This window comes from Saccopteryx bilineata, chromosome 1 (genome assembly GCF_036850765.1).
Source record: "Saccopteryx bilineata isolate mSacBil1 chromosome 1, mSacBil1_pri_phased_curated, whole genome shotgun sequence".
In the NCBI taxonomy this organism is placed as follows: Eukaryota; Metazoa; Chordata; class Mammalia; order Chiroptera; family Emballonuridae; genus Saccopteryx; species Saccopteryx bilineata.
This window is the reverse complement of record NC_089490.1, coordinates 118,108,906-118,132,130: the sequence shown is the minus strand read 5'-3', so window position 1 is coordinate 118,132,130 and position 23,225 is coordinate 118,108,906. Positions and strand designations below refer to the sequence as shown.

The window sequence follows — 23,225 nt, the reverse complement described above, 5'->3', positions numbered from 1 at the left end:
ATTATCATATTAGATTTGAAACCAGAACAGTTAAGAAATATTTATCAATTCATTTAAAATCACATAAACAAACCCATTATATGTTAACATACACAACAAGTTTCTATGAGAAATAGCTATATTTTCAATAACAAAGAAAATACTAAGTGAAAAGAGCAATATTATTTCACAATTTTTAAACTCTCTTGAATATCTGGCTTAATAGGAGACAGCTGGATTCTCCTATCTGTTTCTGCATTAAATCTGCTGCAATGCAGCTTCTGGAAAACTCCACTCCACACTCAGGAGTGAATGAGTACGACAAAGGCAAGTGACATCTTAGAATTATTATGGAAACAATTTTGATCTTGAGATGCCACTGTAAGCATATTGGGGACTTCTGATCTCGCTTTGAGACCCTCTGGTGTACAGCATAGTTTGGGCATGTATCATTGTTGTGCACAATCAATGAAGAAATCATCACCTGTGGCCTGTTACTAAGATAGCAGTGCATCAAATCTCTACCTTTCTCAAGCAACAAATTGACTTGAAGTCATTTGACAAGCATTGAGATTTGGGAATTGTCATTCCTCCTCTCTTCCCTTAAGCATTTAGAATTTCTCTCATCTCAGAAGGCTGTAAGAATATCACAAAAGACTCAGAAACAAGCTTCAACAGGGCCAGTGGAGTTGTGAAGTGAAATTTCAACAGAAAAAATACATCTTTCACCTTCTTCTATTTGACTTATTTTGTAATTTCTAATCCTTTCTTATTTTTTCCCCACATCATAGTTTTTCTCTTTTTTCCTTCTTTTTCTAGTTTGAAATTTGATACAGGGTCAATATCTTACCCAGAAAACTTTTGAAGTGATAGGTGAAAGCCAAATGCAATGTAACAAGTGTTGACCTTTAAAAAAAGCAACTTTGAATAAACTGAAAAGCAAGGCAATCTGAGATCAAGTATAAAAGCCCAACAGAAATGTCAAACTTCAGAATATATAGGAAGAATTCCCATAGAAGGCCATGAAGCTATTCACAGGTAAGAGCTCCAACATCAGGTTAGAATTATAAAACTATCAGAAGTACAAACCTGTTTCTCCAAACCTGAGTCTGATAATACACTCTGCATCAGCTTGGAAGAAAAATGTTAAAATAAATATCTTTGCTATTTTTCTAGTTTTAAAAATGATCTGTGACACAAGAAATTTTTTCTAGAAAATGTGGTGAAAAGAGTCTTTAGGATGACTCTACCTACTGAATAATTCATGTCCTTTCAAGGATTTTCACATGATTAAAGAATTTAGAACCCAAGGAAATTTGGAGACTGGTTCAGTTTTCTGATTACACAATGAAGAAATTGAAACTCGACGAGTTTAAACTATTTGCCCAAGGCCAGCTGGTGACACTGAAACTAGAGTCCAGATACCCAGACTAGTTGGCCAGTAGGCTTTCTACAGTACTTTTAGCAAGGTCTTTCTATCTTTTGACTAAATATTTTCATATATGCTTATATAAAATCTCTAAGTCCAGCTGGGGTGTATTATTTCTTTTAATTCATTCTAAATGGTTCTATAGTGATAGTGATCAATATAATTTTTCAAATTGGTAAAGCATTGACCTAGTCATGAACCAAAAAGAATAAGAATGAATCTTAGACTAAGGAGGCATACAAACTGTACGCTGATATTTCTTTGTAGTCTATGGCCTTGCATATAGAAATTGGGAATTAGCTATACAATCATAGTATGAGTTAACAATAGTATTGATTTTGATCCTCTCATATGATGATACTTTGACTTTGCTTATAAAACAATAGATAAAGCAAGTGGTATATTGAAATTCTATGTAGAGATTTTGTGTTTGGATACATTAAACATATATGAAAAAGCAGTATAATATACTGAAAAAGAATAAGGGCTTTTTGTGTCTAAATACAAAAGCTCTTCTTATTTTAAACTCTCTCTTTCTAAGCAAACTAATCTCTACCCTTGACATAATTCTCATCCTTCCCTGGATGATTTCCAAATTGAGGTTTCCAGCTTAGATTTCTCCTTTGAACAACCATCAGATGTGTAAATTCAGCCATCTCAAGTACACCTCAAAACCAACATACCCCGACCTGAGCAACAGCATTCTTCTATAATCTGTTTGTCAGTCACCAGGTGTGTTCCATCTTAATGAATACTTTTGTTATGCACTTTATTACATAAGATATAAACAGAAGTAATTCTTGATGCTCTTCTTTTGCACTGCCCCTCGCAATTCAAATCTGTCCATTTTTACTACTAACTGCTCTGACTCTGTTTGTTTTACATGTCACCACTACCACCTTGTCAGGCTGACTGCCATTCTCTGACACCTGGATGACTTCCATAGTGTCCTAGCATTTCTTCTTTCATTTACTTTTGCTTCCTCCACAAATTCATGCTTTACTCAGAAACCAGAGTTATTTTGGTACGGGCTTGGTTGGCTCAGTGGTAGAGTAGAGCTTCCACCTGGCATGTGGATGTCCTGGTTTGATTCTCAGTCAGGGCACACAAGAGAAGTGACCATTTGCTTCTCCACCCCTCCCCCTACCCATTCTCCCTTTTATCTCTCTTACCCTCCTGCAGCCATAGCTTGATTGGCTCCAGTGCATTGGCCCCGGGTGCTAAGGATGGCTCCCTGAAGCCCCTGCCTCAGGTGCTAAAAATAGCTCTGTTGTGGGCCTTGGCCACAGACAGAGTGCATGTGAGAGTCTGTCTCTCTATCTTCCCTCCTTTTACTTGGAAAAAGGAAACAAGGAAAAAATAGACAGAAATTAGAGTGATTTTTAAAATATGCAAATATGTTCTCCCATTTAGAATAATTTCTGCCTTCTCATTGCTACTGAAATAAAGACTAAGTTGCTTGATATGGTCTTGTATAGAAGTCCTTAATATGATCTTCTGGTTCCATTTTAGCATGTCAGTCATCTTACCTCAGACACTCTTTTCCTGGATTTCAGGCATTGTGGTTTCCTGCCAGTTTCTTAAATGCAGGATCTATTCCAGGATCTTTTCATGGATTCTCACTTCCTAGAAAACTCTTCTCTTATTCTTCCCTTTTATCAGTTCATCCCCTCTCATCTTTGGATCTGAGCCCAAACAAGACTTCCTCAGAGAAGACTTTTTCCCACGTGGAAGAAAATGTTTGGTTCCATTGTTATATGTTATCATAGAACCATGGACCTTTTTTTCAGAGCTGTTGTAAGACCTGTTGTTTTACATTTATAATGTGGTAATGGCCCCACCTCTAGAACACAGTAACTCTATGGAGGCAGGATAATGTCTCTTTTTGCTTAATATGCTAGCTTCAGTTCCTAATGAAGTGACTAATATGAGTAAGCCATCCATAAATTTCTGCTGAGTGGGTGAATAGAGAAATTTTCTTTTAATTTTTTCCTCTCTGTAAAGTAGAGATCAGTAAAATGGGGGAAGATTTAGGTGTTGGTAATAACATTAAAGAGAATGCTTGCGGGTTAAGTCATATACAGTAAAAGTGCCTGTAACCTATGTCATCATTCAATTGTGATTTATTATTAAAATGCTAACTCTTTTATTATATCAATTTTTGACGAGTGAATTTAAGTTATTTAAGCTTAAAAGAAATAAAATCATTCCCATAAATTTATTGTGTTTACTCTTTGGCTTTGAGAGACAATGAAAACTCTAAACTCTCTTAAAAATATAAGATGATGAAGTTGATGATATAATCAAGGTCATTGGTAACATTTATTGAATGTTCTTATAAATACTTATCATGTAAAGTATATAATGCTATTGCACCATTTTATAAGGAAACTTGCCCAAGGTCAATTAAGTAATAAATGACAGAACATATAAGTTCTATTTCAAAACTTATGTTAATTGTAAAATTTGGAAGCAACTTCATAAACTTTCCAAAATGCACAAAGGCGAGGTGACTATCTTTGAGTTTATGCAGTTCCATGTTCCTAGTATATCACTTTGACACTCCCTTCATGGAGAATATTGAAACTTCCGTACGTTTCTCTTTATATGACCATACTTATGTATCATTGTATTCATCTTTTTTCTTCACTCCCACCAGAGAGGAAGAGATTTCTTTACCTCTTTGGATAAAATTCCCATTTGCACTCTTGTTCCAGGCTGTTGGCTGTCGATATCATCATGTTTTGCCATTTCACCCATTCCTCTATTTTCTGATCTTCTCTTCATATATCCTCTTACTCAGCTTGTAAACATGTTTGAAACTCTTTTATTTAAACAAGCATACAAACCCCAAACCTTAAAAAATATTCCTGACCTCCTTCAACTTTAGCATAATTGCCTTTACCATAAATACAATTATCTTTTAATATGACATTAAATTACTCACTCTTCTTTGAACCTCCATAACTGTGCTCATGCTAGTCTTTTTTTAAATTAATTTTAATGGGGTGACATTAATCAATCAGGGTACATATGTTCAAAGAAAACATCTCCAGATTATTTTGATATTTGATTATGTTGCATACCCATCACCCAAAGTCATATAGTCTTCCATCACCTTCTATCTGGTTTTCTTTGTGCCCCTCCTCTCCTCTACCCCCTCCCTTCCCCTATGCATCCCTAGTAACCACTACACTCTTGTCCATTTCCCTGAGTCTCTTTTTTATGTCTCACTTATGTATGGAATCATACAGTTCTTAGTTTTTTCTGATTTACTTATTTCACTCAGTATAAGGTTATCAAGGTCCATCCATGTTATTGTAAATGATCCGATGTCATCATTTCTTATGGCTGAGTAGTATTCCATAGTATATATATACCACATCTTCTTTATCCAATCAAGGGCTTTTTGGTTGTTTCCACATCTTGGCCACTGTGAACAATGCTGCAATGAACATGGGGCTGCATATGTTTTATGGACCAGTGTTTTTGAGTTATGGGGGTATATTCCCAGTAGAGGGATTGCTGGGTCATATAGTAGTTCTATTTTTAATTTTTTCAGGAATCATCATACTTTCTTTCATAATGGTTGTACTACTTTACATTCCCACCAACAGTGGATGAGGGTTCCTTTTTCTCCACAGCCTCGCCAACACTTGTTATTACCTGTCTTGTTGATAACAGCTAATCTAACAGGTGTGAGGTGGTATCTCATTGTAATTTTGATTTGCATTTCTCTAATAACCAATGAAGATGAGCATCTTTTCATATATCTGTTGGCCATTTGTATCTCTTCCTGGGAGAAGTGTCTGTTCATGTACTCTTCCCATATTTTTATTGGATTGTTTGTTGTTGAGTTTTATGAGTCCTTTGTATATTTTGAATATTAGGCACTTACCTGTGCTGTTGTTTAAAAATATCATCTCCCATTTAGTTGGCTATCTGTTTTGTTGTCAGTTTCTTTTGCTGTGCAAAAGCTTCTTAGTCTGATGTAGTCCCATTCATTTATCTTTGCCTTCACTTCCCTTGCCTTTGGAGTCAAATTCATAAAGTGCTCTTTCTGACCAAGGTCCATGAGTTTAATACTTATGTAATTTATTGTTTCAGGTCTTATATTTAGGTCTTTGATCCATTTTGAATTAATTTTAGTACAAGGGGACAAACTGTAGTCAAGTTTTATTCTTTTGCATGTGGTTTTCGAGTTTTCCCAGCACCATTTGTTGAAGAGGCTTTCTTTTCTTCATTGTGTGTTGTTGGCCCCTTTATCAAAAATTCTTTGATCATAGACATGTGGTTTTATTTCTGGACTTTCTATTCTGTTCCATTGGTCTGAGTGTCTATCTTTCTGCCAATACCATGCTGTTTTGATTATCGTGGCTCTATAATATAATTTGAAGTCAGGTAGTGTAATGCCCCCAGCTTTGTTTTTTTTCCTTAGGATTGCTCTGGCTATTTGGGGTTTTTTATAGTTCCATATAAACCTGATGTTTTTTTGTTCCATTTCTTTAAAAAATAACATTGAAATTTTGATGAGAATTGCATTAAATTTGTATATTGCTTTGGGTAATATAGTCATTTTGATTATATTTATTCTTTCTACCCAAGAACAAGGAATATTTTCCATTTCATTATATCTTTTTTGATTTTTCTTAACAATGCTTTGTAGTTTTCATTATAGAGGTCCTTTAAATTTTTTGTTATATTTATTCCTAGGTATTTTATTCTTTTGTTGTTGCAACCATGAAGGGGATTGTTTTTTTGAGCTTATTTTCTATCTTTCTTTTTTTTTTTTTTTGTATTTTTCTGAAGCTGGAAACAGGGAGGCAGTCAGACAGACTCTTGCATGCGCCTGACCGGGATCCACCCGGCACGCCTACCAGGGGGTGATGCTCTCTGCCCATCCGGGGCGTCGCTCTGTTGTGACCAGAGGCACTCTAGAGCCTGGGGCAGAGGCCAAGGAGCCATCCCCAGCGCCCAGGCCATCTTTTGCTCCATATCATTTTTAATCTCTAGTTACCTGTCTTCTATGTCACTAATTATCTCCTCTTTCTGGCCTGTTCTATTGGCTAAGCTTGTTACCTCATTTATCAGTTCATGAATTGAGTTTTTTATCTTTTTTTGATTCATTTTCATAGTTTCAATTTCCTTGGTGAAGTATTCTTTCTGTTTATTGAATTGTTTTTTGAGCTCCCTAAATTGCCTTTCTGTGCTTGCTTGTATATTCTTGAGTATTTTTAGGACTTCAATTTTAAATTCTCTGTCATTTAACTCCAAGGTTTCTAAGCTATTGAAATATTTTCTATAGATTTTTCCTCATCTCTCTGAGCTACATCACTGTCTTTTGTATACATGATATTTAATTTCTTTTTCTTTCATGGCATTTGAGAGTAATATTATTAAGAATAGTATAAGAGTTGATAAAAAAATTTTTGAGAAAATAAAGTAAAAAACTGAAAATTCTATTGTGGTAAGTGGAACAAAAATGCATAGAATGGAAGGCCTGGGTTAGGGGGGAGTGACAAAGAAGCAAAATCGAGGCAAGATCCCACAAAATGGCACAAGGAAAAAATTTGGATCAAGAATAAAATAATTTGTTTGTAAATGATGGTCAAATGAGAGAAATAGTGTAAGAGAAAAGAAAAAAAGAGAAAAAGAAAAAAGGAAATAAAAATATAGTGAAAAATGAAAATTCTATTGTATTAAGTGGCATAAAAACTATAGGATAAAGAACTAGAGTTGGGGGAAATGCTAAAGTGATAAAAAGTGAAATAAAAAGCACAAAAAATGCCACAAAGAAAATATTTGTATCCGGAATAAAATAATTTGTTTCTGGATGAGATTTGAATGAGAGAAAAGGTGAAAGAGAAAAGAAGAAACAAAAAAGGAGAGAGAAAAAAAATTGAGTTAAGTTTTTTGGAATGTAATACTCATAGAAAAAAAACTGGAAATATAATACCTATAAGGAATAACGTTCAAAATGAAAAGAATAAAATAGAAAAAGGATAAAATGACCAAGCTGGAAGGAAAAAAAAAGATAAAGATTACATAAAAAGAAGAAAAATGTTGTAAAGACTGGATTTTTTCTGGTTTTGAGAAGTTATCTTCTTCCTTTTTCTTTCTTCTGTCTCTTTTTGGCCAGTGGTGCTGTACCCCAGGTTCTGCCCCTATGGCACTCTTAGGCAGAGATTTGCTGTTGTGTCGTTATGGTGATGACATAAACTTGGCCTCAGTCCTGTTGGTAGCCAGGGCTTGTTAGTGTTTGCAGGCTCCAACAATGGGAGAGCCCATTTTCCTGGAGCCTTTCCCCAAATCTCTCCTTCGTGAACCAGCAGCCTGGGACCAAGCTGTGAAGTTGCCCAAGTCACTGCCTGGTGAGCAAGAGGCTTTAAGAGCTGTCAAATCCCCCCTCTATCCCCAGTCAATGCAGGGTTCTGGGTAAGGCTTTGCCAGCCAGAGCTGCCAGCATAATCAGGCAGGGATGGGACCCTATTGCCTTTCAGGTATCTTTCTATGAGCCTCTGGACATGTCTAGTATGCCTCAACACTCCGTAGGTCTGCTCTCCAGGGGCTGTATGCAAGCTGCCTGTGTGCCCTTCCCTCCACCACTTCTGCAGTTCTCTTCCCCAGGAGTGTGCTTTGTTAGTCTGTATGGCTGGTGGAGGTGCCACGCCCAGACAGGTCTGGGTGTAAGGAAGCTGGCTTTCGTGCACTTCCATGCACTGTTGTTTGGGAAGCCGGGATTATTCAGAAACTCTGGTCACAGCCCACACAAAGAGTCACTACTGACAGTCTCTGACCCAGCCCCTCCATCCGGGAATGCAGGCACCCACGGCCAAAATGCCAGGTGTATCCACTCGCACACTGCCCGCACTCGCCGACTGGGATACCGGGGGGAGTAAACAAGGCAACTGCTCGCTCACCTCTACTGGGGTCTGCCACTGGCATTAGCTCTGCATGGGCTGAGCCACAGGCACATGCTCTCCTCAGTTTGAACATCTCTGCCCTAGCCCAGCTTTTCCCGCACTCCCAGCCCTTGCTTCTTCTCAGTTCCAAGTGAAAGCAGGCCTTGCTCAGGTCAGCGAGAAAAGCAGAATACTTTGTTCTCCATCTTATTTCCTTCAGAGTGGATTATATATTCAGCCACCTTTTCTCCAAATCATACCTTTGTTTGATGTATGTGTATTTCAGATGCTCTGAGATTGTTTTTCTGTCTCTAGTTGTTGAATTTGTTGAAGTTTCAGGGAGAGGGATCGGGAGCACTCCTCACGGTGCTATTTCTCTCAGTCTTTTTTCTTGGAAATCCATTTTCTCTCTCCTCTACTCAGAAAATCTCTATGACTATTTCAAATCAGTATTCAGTTGTTTTTGTGAAGTTTTCCTTATGTTCTTTAAAAGAATTTTCCTTTTCTTTGGGCACATGTAGCATTTCATACTTTGATTATAGTATAAGATATTAATATAGTAATATCTAGCTTTAGTCTTCCCTCTAAATTTTATGTTTTTTGAGACAGTTATTATGACATCCTCTTTGCTTCATTGCATACCAATTTCTATGTACACATATTTTTTCTCAATAAATGGAAGCAATTCATGATGACTAATCAATTAATTTAGTCAAATATGGAAGTTATAACTGTTTTCCTTTTCCATTCCCCATTCTGCCTATTTATAATGTTAGTAAAAAAATGACACTGTATATAAACTACTCTTCACAATAAAGAATATGGTGGTTTGGAAAAACATTTTTGTGAAACATATCTTTAAGGAAATTGATTTTGAAGCTAAGTACTGCCTATTAAGAATTACTCTTCTTCCTGCAAAACAATAATTTTGCATCCTGTGGGATTTTACATCAAGTTGTGGTACCTTGTCAAATTTTTATTTAAGCTTCTGATGTAATCCTTTGATGCCAATTTAGTGTTACTATTTTTAAAGGAATACTTTCCTTGAACTGCCTTTTAATTTCTTGGGTAATTTCTGCTTGTTATTAGCAGCTGAACAGTTGTACCTGTGCATCAGGGTTCAAGAAAATAACAGCTATCTGCCAAGAACCAAAGACCTTAGTCCTGAGTTTCTGATATTTTGACAGCACTGCCATCTCTAATGGAGGTATCACTACTGGGTGAATGTATTGCTGGAATTCAGTAGTGGAAATATTACCACCCTATAGCTCCTATTAGGTAGATTAAATCTCAACATGTGTCTTGCCAAAAATAAGCTAAAAGGACGTGCTGTATCTTCAGAGAGGATTAAGTAATCAGCAATATTAAAACTTTTCCAAGCTAAAAATGGAGCACATAAGTTCTCAAGAGGTTAAACCACTGAAAAAAATCAGACTATTCAAAGGAGAAAAAATATAGATCTCTGAAGAACTCACTCTGACATCTCACTTAACAAGCACATACTGTTTGTTCTCAGGAAAGTTAGCTTTTGGTTTTAGAAAATTTTAAAGGTTCATTTCTGGAAACAGCTTGTTCTCAAGTTTTTCATAGTTCAGTTAAACTGAGAGTGGGAGTCACAAGATGAATAAAATGGAAATACTCCAATCTTTAGAATAAACTTCTTTGTTGCATAATAGGAAACTGTTCAATGTGCAAATAAATCAGGTTTCTACTAAGTTGATTGAATGACAATAAATGGCACTCTACTTTGAAACCAGTTCTTATAACCTCTAAAATCTAATTATCCAGAAAAAAAGAATTATACTATGAAGTAGAAAGATCTAAGCATGATAAGATAGTTAAGTACTGTTATTTACTACAATAAAAGTATTTTAAGATTGTGTTATTTATATTTTTAATAGCATGGAGTATTTAAGTAGGAAGGCTGTAAGCATAGAGGGTATGATGTAAGAACTGGCCCTGGCCAGAAAGCTCAGTTGGTTAGAGATTTGTCCCAAAGCACAGAAGTTGCCAATTTGATCCCCAGTCAAGGCACATACCTGTCTCTCTCCCTCTCTCTCTTCTCTCTCTCTCTCGCTAAAGTCAATACAATAAACATTAAGAAAAAGACTGCAAGATATGATTCTCTGGATTTAATTTTAACTCCTAGACTTACTAGTGTCACATTGGACAACTTAACTCCTGTAAAGCCTCACTTTCAAAAAAATTAAATTGGAGGCCCTGGCCAGTTGGCTCAGTGGTAGAGCGTCGGCCTGGCGTGAGGGAGTCCAGGGTTCAATTCCCGGCCAGGACACACAGGAAAAGCACCCATTTGCTTCTCCACCCCTACCCCTCTCCTTACTCTCTGTCTTTCTTCCCCTCCTGCAGCCAAGGCTCCATTGGAGCAAAGATGGCCTGGGTGCTGAGGATGGCTCTGTGGCCTCTGCCTCAGGCACTAGAATGGCCCTGATTGCAGCAGAGCAACGTCCTAAGATGGGCAGAACATCGCCCCCTGGTGGGCATGCCGGGTGGATCCTGGTCGGGCGCATGCGGGAGTCTGTCTGACTGCCTCCCCGTTTCCAGCTTCAGAAAAGTACAAAAAAAAAAAATTAAATTGGAATAACAGTATTTTTTCCATGGGGTTACTGTGGATATTAAAATGAAGTAGCACTAAGGGGCATTAAGTAAAAATTCCATTTTTACATTTAAAACAATAAGTGAATCAAATCTAATTTGAAAATGAGTTTAGATAAAGAAGGCTCACTATAAGCAGAATTATGCTTTGCTATTAGGAACCAGAGATTATTGAAGTCTACCCAGAGATTCTTTTTATTTTATAAGCAAGAAAACTGAAAGATTGTGAACAAGACAGAGCTATCTACTTTTACCATTCTTATTCAAAATAGTACTGGAAGTCCTAGCCATACCAATTAGACAAGAAAAAAATAGGCATCCAAATTAGAAATTAAAAAGTAAAATTTTAATTATTTGCAGATAACATGATACAGAGAACCTTAAAGTTCTAAAAGTTATTAACCCTCATAAATGAACTCAGTAAAGTATCAGAATTCAAAATAAATATTTAGAAATTAGTTGCATTTTTATATACAAATAATGAACTATTAAAAAACAGTCTTGATGCTGGATAGGTAGTTCAGTGGTTAGACAGTTATCCTGATATGCCAGGGTTGCAAGTTTGCTCCCTGGTCAAGAAATATACAAGATTTGAAGTGCAGAAATACTCATAAGATAGGGTACTACAATGAATATGGTAGGTACCCTTTTCATTACTTAATGGTAACCACCATTGATAAAACCACCACAAAAACACTTGACTTAAAAAAGGTAGCAACAGAGGAAAGAAGTATGGAACACAAACAAACAAAAACAAATGATAGAAAAACAAAAGAGAAGAATCAAACAAGATACAAAACTAACAGAAAGCAATTTATAAAATGGCAGTAGGGAACCCACAAGTGTCAATAATTACACTAAATGTAAATAGATTAAACTTACCAATAAAAAGACACAGAGTAGCAGAATGGATTAAAAAAGAAAATCCAACTATATGCTGCCTACAAGAAACACATCTAAGCAACAAGGATAAAAACAAATTCAAAGTGAAAGGCTGGAAAACAATACTCCAAGCAAACAACACCCAAAAAAAAGCAGGTGTAGCAATACTCATATCTAATAATGCTGACTACAAGACAGAAAAAGTACTCAGAGACAAAAATGGTCATTTCATAATGATTAAGGGGAAGTTGAATCAAGAAGACATAACAATCCTTAATATATATGCACCAAACCAAGGAGCACCAAAATATATAAGACAGCTACTTATTGACCTTAAAACAAAAACTAACAAAAATATATTCATACTTGGAGACCTCAATACACCACTGACGGCTCTAGATCGGTCATCCAAACAGAGAATCAATAAAGATATAGTGGCCTTAAACGAAATACTAGAACACCTGGATATGATAGACATCTACAGGACACTTCATCCCAAAGTGACAGAGTATACATTTTTCTCTAGTGTACATGGAACATTCTCAAGAATTGACCATATGTTGGGCCACAAAGACAATATCAGCAAATTTAGAAAAATTGAAATTGTACCAAGCATATTTTCTGATCATAAAGCCTTGAAACTAGAATTCAACTGCAAAAAAGAGAGAAAAAACCCCACAAAAATGTGGAAACTAAACAACATACTTCTAAAAAATGAATGAGTCAAAGAAGAAATAAGTGCAGAGATCAAAAGATATATACAGACTAATGAAAATGACAATACGACATATCAGAATCTCTGGGATGCAGCAAAAGCAGTAATAAGAGGAAAGTTCATATCACTTCAGGCCTATATGAACAAACAAGAGAGAGCCGAAGTAAACCACTTAACTTCACACCTTAAGGAACTAGAAAAAGAAGAACAAAGACAACCCAAAACCAGCCGAAGAAAGGAGATAATAAAAATCAGAGCAGAAATAAATGAAATAGAGAACAGAAAAACTATAGAAAAAATCAATAAAACAAGGAGCTGCTTCTTTGAAAAAATCAACAAAATTGACAAACCCTTGGCAAGACTCACCAAGGAAAAAAGGCACAGGACTCAAATAAATAAAATCCAAAATGAAAGAGGAGAGATCACCACAGACATCATAGATATACAAAGAATTATTGTAGAATTCTATGAAAAATTATATGCCACCAAATACAACAATCTAGAAGAAATGGATAAATTCCTAGAACAATACAACCTTCCTAGACTGAGTCATGAAGAAGCGGAAAGCCTAAACAGACCAATCAGCAGGGAGGAAATAGAAAAAACTATTAAAAACCTCCCCAAAAATAAAAGTCCAGGCCCAGACGGTTATACTAGTGAATTCTATCAAACATTCAAAGAAGACTTGGTTCCTATTCTACTCAAAGTCTTCCAAAAAATTGAAGAAGAAGCAATACTTCCAAACACATTTTATGAGGCCAGCATAACCCTCATACCAAAACCTGGCAAGGATGGAACAAAGAAAGAAAACTACAGACCAATATCTCTAATGAATACAGATGCTAAAATACTAAACAAAATACTGGCAAACCGAATACAACAACATATTAAAAAAATAATACATCATGATCAAGTGGGATTCATCCCAGAATCTCAAGGATGGTTCAACATACGCAAAACGGTTAACGTAATACACCATATCAACAAAACAAAGAACAAAAACCTCATGATCTTATCAATAGATGCAGAAAAGGCTTTTGATAAAATACAACACAATTTTATGTTTAAGACTCTCAACAAAATGGGTATAGAAGGAAAATATCTCAACATGATAAAGGCCATATATGATAAACCATCAGCCAACATCATATTAAACGGCATAAAACTGAGGACTTTCTACCTTAAATCAGAAACAAGACAGGGTTGTCCACTCTCTCCACTCTTATTTAACGTGGTGCTAGAAGTTCTGGCCAGAGCAATCAGACAAGACAAAGAAATAAAAGGCATCCATATCGGAAAAGAAGAAGTAAAGGTATCATTTTTTGCTGATGATATGATCCTATACATCAAAAACCCGAAGGACTCCACAAAAAGATTATTAGAAACAATAAACCAATACAGTAAGGTCGCAGGATACAATATTAACATACAAAAGTCCATAACCTTTCTATGTGCCAACAATGAAATATTAGAAAACGAACTCAAAAAAATAATCCACTTCACGATTGCACCAAAAAAATAAAATACCTAGGAATAAACATAACAAAGAATGTAAAGGACCTATATAATGAAAATTACAAAGCATTGTTAAGGGAAATCGAAAAAGATACAATGAGATGGAAAAATATTCCTTGTTCTTGGATAGGAAGAATAAATATAATCAAAATGGCCATATTATCCAAAGCAATATACAAATTTAATGCAATTCCCATCAAAATCCCTATGAGATTTTTTAAAGAAATGGAACAAAAAATCATCAGATTTATATGGAACTATAAAAAACCCCGAATAGCCAAAGCAATCCTAAGGAAAAAGAATGAAGCTGGGGGCATTACAATACCTGACTTTAAACTATATTATAGGGCCACGATAATCAAAACAGCATGGTATTGGCAGAAAAATAGACACTCAGACCAATGGAACAGAATAGAAAGCCCAGAAATAAAACCACATATATATGGTCAAATAATCTTTGATAAAGGGGCCAACAACACACAATGGAGAAAAGAAAGCCTCTTCAACAAATGGTGTTGGGAAAACTGGAAAGCCACATGCAAAAGAATGAAACTCGACTACAGCCTGTCCCCATGTACTAAAATTAATTCAAAATGGATCAAAGACCTAAATATAAGACCTGAAACAATAAAGTACATAGAAGAAGACATAGGTACTAAAATCATGGACCTGGGTTTTAAAGAACATTTTATGAACTTGACTCCAATGGCAAGAGAAGTGAAGGCAAAGATAAATGAATGGGACTACATCAGAATTAAAAGTTTTTGCTCAGCAAGAGAAACTGATATCAAAATAAACAGACAGCCAACTAAATGGGAAATGATATTTTCAAACAACAGCTCAGATAAGGGCCTAATATCCAAAATTTACAAAGAACTCATAAAACTCAACAACAAACAAACAAACAATCCAATAAAAAAATAGGAAGAGGACATGAACAGACACTTCTCCCAGGAAGAGATACAAATGGCCAACAGATATATGAAAAGATGCTCATCTTCATTGGTTATTAGAGAAATGCAAATCAAAACTACAATGAGATACCACCTCACCCCTGTTAAATTAGCTATTATCAACAAGACGGGTAATAGCAAATGTTGGAGAGGCTGTGGAGAAAAAGGAACCCTCATTCACTGTTGGTGGGACTGTAAAGTAGTACAACCATTATGGAGGAAAGTATGGTGGTTCCTCAAAAAGCTGCAAATAGAACTACCTTATGACCCAGCAATCCCTCTACTGGGTATATACCCTAAAACCTCAGAAACATTGATACGTAAAGACACATGTAGCCCCATGTTCATTGCAGCACTGTTCACAGTGGCCAAGACATGGAAACAACCAAAAAGCCCTTCAATAGAAGACTGGATAAAGAAGATGTGGCACATATCCACTATGGAATACTACTCAGCCATAAGAAATGATGACATCAGATCATTTACAGCAAAATGGTGGGATCTTGATAACATTATATGGAGTGAAATAAGTAAATCAGAAAAAAACAAGAACTACATGATTCCATACATTGGTGGAACATAAAAACGAGACTAAGAGACATAGACAAGAGTGTGGTGGTTACCAGGGGTGGGGGGAAGGAGGACATGGGAGGGAGGGAGGGAGAGAGTTAGGGGGAGGGGGAGGGGCACAGAGAACTAGATAGAGGGTGGCGGAAGACAATCTGACTTTGGGCAAGGGGTATGCAACATAATTTAATGACAAAATAACCTAGACATGTTTTCTTTGAATATATGTATCCTGATTTATTAATGTCATCCCATTACCATTAATAAAAATTTATTAAAAAAAGAAATATACAAGTTTTAATTAATAAATGCATAAATAAGTGGAACAACAAATCAATGTTTTTCTAACTATCTCAGATTAATAAAAGATAAAAAGAGAAAACAATCCCATTTACAATTTATTGAAGGAAAAATAGTTAGAATATATATTTTTAAATTATTTGAGAGCAGTGCAGGCAAAGAGACAGACTCCCGCATGCACCTTAACCAGGATTTACCTGTCAAGCCACCTATGGGGTGATACTCTGCCCATGTGGGGCATTGTTCCATTACTTGGCAACCGAGCTATTTTTAGCACCTGAGGCAGAGGTCACTGGAGGCAATCTCAGCCTGCAGGCCAACTTGCTTGAGCCTATCAAGCCATGGCTGGGGGTGAGAGGGGTGGAGAAGCAGACAGTTGCTTCTCTTGTGTGCCCTATTTGGGATCAAATCTGGGGCATCCAAATGCCAGGCTGACTCTCTACCACTGAGCCAACTGGAATAAATTTAACCAAGAATGTAAAGGATCTGTGCTTGGAAAATTTTAAGACACCGAAGAAAGAAACTGAAGAAACAAATAAGTGAAAACATATACCATGTTCATGGATTTAATAATTTAGCATCATTAAAATGTCCATATTACCAAAGCAACCTATTGTTTCAACACAATTCTTATCTAGGTATCAATGCATATTTTACAGAATTAGAACAAGTATTCCAAAAATATATATGGCAACACAAAACATCCTAAATAGTCATAGCAATGTTGAGAAAGAAGAACAAAGTTGGAACAATTACACTACCTGATATCAAACTATACTATAAGGCCATAGTTATCAAAATAATGTGGTAACGGCAAAAACCAGATCAATGGAAAAGAATAGAATGCTCAGAAATAAACCCATGCCTTTAGAGTCAGTTTATATTTGACAAAAGAAACAAGGGCATACAATTGGGTAAAGATGGTCTATTCAAATAAATGATATTGGAAAAACTGGACAGATACATGCAAACAAATACTTCCTTACATCATATACAACAATAAATCAAAATGAATTAAAGACTTAACTGTTAGGCTCAAAATCATAAAAGTCCTAGAAGAAAACATAAGTAGTGAAATATTGGGCATTTTTTATAGCAATATTTTCTGATATATCTCCTTGGGCAAGGGAAAGAAAAGAAAAAGTAAACCAATAGGACTACATCAAACTAAGTAGTTTTTGCATGGCAAGGAAACCATAAACAAAATGAAAAGCCAACCCACTGAATGTGAGAACATATTCAGCAATAATATACATCTGATTGAGGGTTAATTCCCAAAATTTACAAAGAACAAACAACTCAACCCCAAAAAACCAAGCAATTAAATTAAAAAATAAGCAAAAGACATAGACACTTCTCCAAAGAGGACATACAGATGACTAACAGACATATGAAAAGATGGTCAATGTCACTAATCATCAGAGAAATGCAAATTAAAACCATAATGAGATATCAGCTCACACCTGTCAGAATGGCACTCATCAATAAATCCAAGAAACAACAAGTGTTGGTGAGGATGCACTGTTGGTGGAAATGAAGATTCATGCAGCTACTGTGGAGAGCATATGTAGTACCTTACAGAATTAAAAATGGAATTTACTTATGACCCAGTGATTCTACTTCTGGGAATTTATTTGAAGAAACACAAAACATTAATTCGAAAGAATTTGTGCACCCCTATGTTCATTGCAGCATTATTTACAATAGACAAGGTTTGGAAGCAGCTCGTGTCCATCAGTAGATGAGTGAATAAAAAGGCTGTTGTACACTTACACAATGGCATGTATTTGGGCATAAAAAGAAGTAAGTCTTATCCTTTGTGACAACATAGATGGACCTGCAGAGCATTATGCTAGTGAAATAAGCCAGTCTGAGAAAGAAAAGTACCATATAATTTCACTCATATGTGGAAACTAATGAAGAAAATGAAGTAACAAGCAAAATAGAGACAGATTCATAGATAGAGAGCAGGCTGACAGCTGTCAAGGGGTATTTTGGAAAGCTTAGTGGAAGAGTGGAAAGATTGAAGTAAAAAGGATAGGAAGGAAAAGAAACTCGAACACAAACAGTGTGTTGGTTGTCAGGGGAATGGGAAAGGGTGGTGAATAGTGGAGGAGTGTGAAGGGGAGATAAAGGGTGATGGAAAGAGGCTTGACTTGGAGTGGTGAACACACCATACTGAGAATGTGTTGAGGAGTTATACATCTAACAACTGTTTCATTTAGTCAACAAGTGTCACCCCAATAAATTCAATAAAAAGAAAATAAAGAAAACTGAGCATTATTACAGTCTTTATTCTGATTGAGACTTTTTTAACAGAAATATTCATGAACTTTAATAAATATTAGTTGACACATTTAAGTCTTTAAAATATACCAAGGTACATCTTAATAAAACAATATTAAGTGGCAAAAAATAACCTGCTGATGCTTCATTTACTTTAAAAAGTTGTCCCATGAGAGAATTGTGCTTTATGGATATAATGATTCATTGTTTTCACCTTTATAATTACCATTTAAAAATTTTTAATAGCTTTAATAGGTTATGCAGAAAAAAGAAACACCCATTCACTGCTGGTGGGAATATAAATCGGTACAATCACACGAAAGACATGTATGGTGGTTCCTCAAAATATTATAAATAGAACTACCATATGATCCAGCAATCCCTTTACTGGGTATCTGCCCTAAAAACTCAAAATCATTGGTACACAAAGACACATGCACTCTCATGTTTATTGCAGCATTATTCACTGTGGCCAAGACATGGAAACAATCAAAGTGTCCTCTGATAGAAGACTGGATAAAGGAAATATACAATGGAATATTACTTAGCCTTAAGAAACAATAATATATTGCCATTCATGACATGGATGGACCTTGAGAATATTATGCTAAGTGAAATAAGTAAATCAGAAAAAGCTAAGAACTATATGATTTCACAAATAAGTGAGATATAAAAATGATGGGCACACAATGAAATTAACAGATCAAATGCTATAGAGATATTTACCTGAAACCTATGCATTCTTATTGATCAATGTCACCCCATTAAATTTAATTTCTAAATAAATAATAAAAAATAAAACTGATACATTTAAAAAATATATATATATATATGATTTGCAAATAAAAACAAAAATTTTAATAGTCTTTTTTAAGGTATAATTTAAATACCACAAAGTGTACAATTCAAAGGCTGTTAGCATTTCTTCAGGGTTGTGCAACCATAACCACAAAAAGGAACCTTATATCCATCAACAACCATTCCTCATTTCTCTCCAAGCTCCCTTAACCCTAAGTGACCACTAATTTTTCTATTTCTATAAATTTATCTGTTCAGGACATCTCTTACAAATGGAATCATACAACATGTGGTCTTTTGTAACTTGCTTCTTTCACTTAGTGTGATGTTTTCAAAGTTTATTTGTGCTGAAACATATATTAATATCCATTCCCTCTATCATCAAATAATATTTCATTGTGTGAAATACCACATTTCATTTATCCATTCATTAACTGATGGCCATTTGAGTTGTTTCTACTTTTTGGCTATTATGAGTAATGCTGCTCTGTTCATTCATGTACAAGTTTTTGAATGAAAATATTTTTCATTTATCTTGGGTATATACCTAACTGTGGAATTGTTGGGTCATTATGACAATGGAATGTTTAATATTTAAGGAACTGACAAATTGCTTTCATTTTACATTTCCACCAGCAATATATGAGATTTTCCATTTCTCCACATTGTCACTAACATTTATGTCTTTTTGACTATAGCCATTTTATTGAGTGTGAAGTAATTATCTCACTGCAGTTTTCATTTGTATTTCCTTAGTGATTAATGATGTTGAATGTCTTTTAATTGATTTATTGGACATTTGTACATTTTCTTTAGAGAAATATATATTCATATCCTTTGACCATTTAAAAATTAAGCCTGATCAGGCGGTGGCACAGTAAATAGAATGTTAAGCTGGGATGCTGAGGACCCAGGTTCGAAACCCTGAAGTCACTGACTTGAGCGCAGGCTGAGCACAGGCTCACCAGTTTGAGCATAGGCTCTTAGACATGATCCCATGGTCGTTGGCTTGACCCCAGAGTTTACTGGCTTGAACCAAAGGTCATTGGCTTGAGCCAAGGGTACTGGCTTGAACAAGGGTTTATTGGCTCTGCTGGAGCCCCCTGGTCAAGGCACGTATGAGAAAGCAATCAATGACAACTAAGATGCTGCAACTATGACTTGACGCTTCTCATTTCTCTCCCTTCCTGTCTGCCTATCCCTGTCTCTCTCCCTCTCTCTTCCTGTCTGCCTATCCCTGTCTCTCTCCTTCTCTCTTGCAGGAAAAAAACAAATAAAAATTGAGTTATTTGTCATTTTGTAGTTGAATTGTAAGAGTATTTATATATTATGGATATAATTCCATTATCAGATATAAATTTGCTTATAGTACGTTTTCTCTTATTCTATGAATTGTTACCTTCACATTTTGAACCAACTTTCTATTAGCTAATCAGTTCAGGAATAATGAAATAATAATTGTGCTAATATTCTAAGTCTTATTTGAATAAAACACTAGAATTTAGTAAAAAATTTTGCTGATTTTGACTAGTCTTACATATCTAAATCAAGAAAAGAGGTTAGGAGTAAGGTAGAGAACCTGTCTTTTTCCAGAGAGCCTTAAAGTATAAGCATGAACTGTGAATAACCCCGATGACATCAATCAATTGTTAATTTATTTTCTTAACCATATTATTCTCTTATTAACTCATTCAACTGTACAAAGTAATGTGGGTCATAGAGATAACAAATGATTTCTTCAAATAATAATATTTGAATATTAAAATAAGGCACAAATAATCATAAGGTATTTTAGAAAGTGATTGATTCAACAGTGAGTAATTACTATGTCCCAGGTATTATTTAAGCCCTTGGGAAACAGAAACATAAAGATGATCTATTTTGCCTTCGGTAGTTCTCAGTTTAATGGGAGTAAAATTACGTTTCACATGTTGCATGTAAACACAATGCAATAAAATGTAATTTATAAAGTAATAGAGCACTGTACTATGCAGAAGTAGTCAATTCTAGGATCTACAGAGAAGTCTTCTAATAAAGGTAAAAGCTCCAAGCTTAACTAACAAAAAAGTTCTTCCTCCCTCCCTCACCCTATGTATGTATGTATGTATGTATGTATGTATGTATGTATGTATATCTACTTACATGTCTATCAATCATCCATTTGTCATTTATCAAGGAAGAGTGGGCTTCTGGGCACAGATTCATTAATGGAAGAAACCATAAAACTAAAAAAAATCTTCAATGTGAGAGGTGCTAAAAAATGTAGGATTCTAAAAAAATTTGTAAATTTTGAGCTTTGAAGATGAAGAGGAATCTAGTAACTCATAAGTAATAGGGAAAAAAACCTTTTGCACCCCAGAAGTTTTATAAATGACACTAATTTTAAAATAAATCAGTTTTAGTCTTTTGTGTCACTCTCTCCCACCTCTGTCCTTCCTTCAGAGACAATTCAGAATAGAACTGGATTCCACAAGTCTTCTCTGAGACTGCAGACTTTCTTCATGGCATTAGTGAGCTGATGTTATTAAGACAGATTTAAAAATATCTCTTCTTGGCTTTGAATATAAAATAGAAACCAAGAAAGAGCTGCTTCTCTAAACCATCCCACATGATTTTCCTTAGCTAGAAAAAGACACCATACCTACCTTCATGAGTTTTTCCTTATTTTCCTGAGGATGCATCTGGAGAGTGTATAAGAGATAGATTTTTTCATTCTTTTAATTATAATTGGCATATTAATTGTATTTTGCCACACTATTAAAATAGTAAAAAAGATATGATTCCAATTTTTACAAGCTCTTTTTTTAAAAGAAAGGAGTCAAGAATTTTATCTTTCCATATTTTTTTTTATTTCTGAAAGAACAATAAGACACTTTTTATTTAAAAAACTATAGTTATAACTTCAAGTTTAGTACAAAAGACACAATTATAGCTTAAGTTTGTTTAAAATGTATATTCATAGTTTACAGTTACCAAAATTTATCTGTAGATATTAAAATTTGGAACAAATAAAATATCTACTGAATTTGTCTTATTGTCCCATAGTTTTTCTCTTCAAACCTGTTATTCTCATCACTAATACTATGTTTGTTATATAATTCTTACCTGGAAGTAAAAAATGCAAGTACCTCTAAAGGGTGAGAAAATTTCCATCTTCTCAAAGTGGCATGCATTTCTGAAACAGTTATTTCATCCCACCCAGGGGCGCTAACCAGGACCAAAGGAAAGGAGTAGATTTCATTATTGCAGTAGAAGCGATAGGACCACAAGTATCTTTTCTTTCCTTCAGACAGTCTGCAAAACCAGATTGGAAACTATAATTTACTGGAGGTTTCTATACTAATCAATGTTGCTGTAAATACACAGTATAAAATCTTACTCTAGTTTTTAAATTTTATTTTAGTTTATTTTAGAAAACAAGTTCTTTATCTTCTTGGGACAGTTTGATAGGTTATTTCATCAGCTTATTTGCCACTAACTTTATTCTTTTCTAGAAAAAATAAATAAAAATAGAAGCTTACTTGAGATAATTCACATTTATTTTTTCCTCCTCATTATCCTTGCCACTTTTTAAATGATGTGATTTTGGTGGGCAAATCTGTCTCTGTAGGGCAGACAGATTTATTTGAACCCTGCAACATGTGCTACTTGGGAGAGAGGTAGGCAACCATTTACTTTCTTTTACAAATTAACTTAAACCCAAGTGGGCCTTTGAAGAAAAGATACATTTTAAAGATGATTTCCTCAAAGCAAGTTTCATCAGAGTTCAGAAAACTCTTTGGTCTAAATTGCAAAAACAATGATCTCAATCATCCCTGATTTCTGGTTTTAAATTATCAGAGTTCACTGGGATTTTGGAGTTAAAATGCCAGAGAATAGAACTTGCTTAAATGTCCAAGTGTTTCCCCCTGAAGAGTGGTCCCAAACAGAAATCTAAATCTAAGACCGTGGCTATTGACTCACTGACAGTTCATTATGTTTTCTCACACTGTTCTAGATGCATTCAGTACCAGAATTCAGCTGAAGAACAGCATCTCTCCTATAACAAGGACAGCTTTTGAACACCGTTTCCTCCAAACTGACACTCTGTTGATCAACTCCCATTGGGTAAAATTCCTAAGAATGGTAATAAGAAATATTCAATATTTTAAAAGTCAAAATTTCTCTACAACTTCTTTTAAAGCCATCTTCATCTGAAAAAATGAAAGAATTGGACTATAGGTAATTTTAAAAGTATATTTGGGCTCCTTTTCTGTGTTGTCACTGCCTTCTTCACCAGAAAGGCC

General features: G+C 35.1%; 1 protein-coding gene across 1 annotated transcript in view; it reads right to left on the bottom strand.

The window, feature by feature from the left end:
* PIK3C2G (phosphatidylinositol-4-phosphate 3-kinase catalytic subunit type 2 gamma) overlaps positions 1-23,225 on the bottom strand; it is a 352,443-nt gene that overhangs the window by 226,605 nt on the left and 102,613 nt on the right. The window contains 1 exon segment of the mRNA XM_066252620.1: positions 22,045-22,233. Coding sequence (XP_066108717.1) covers positions 22,045-22,233 — 189 coding nt within the window.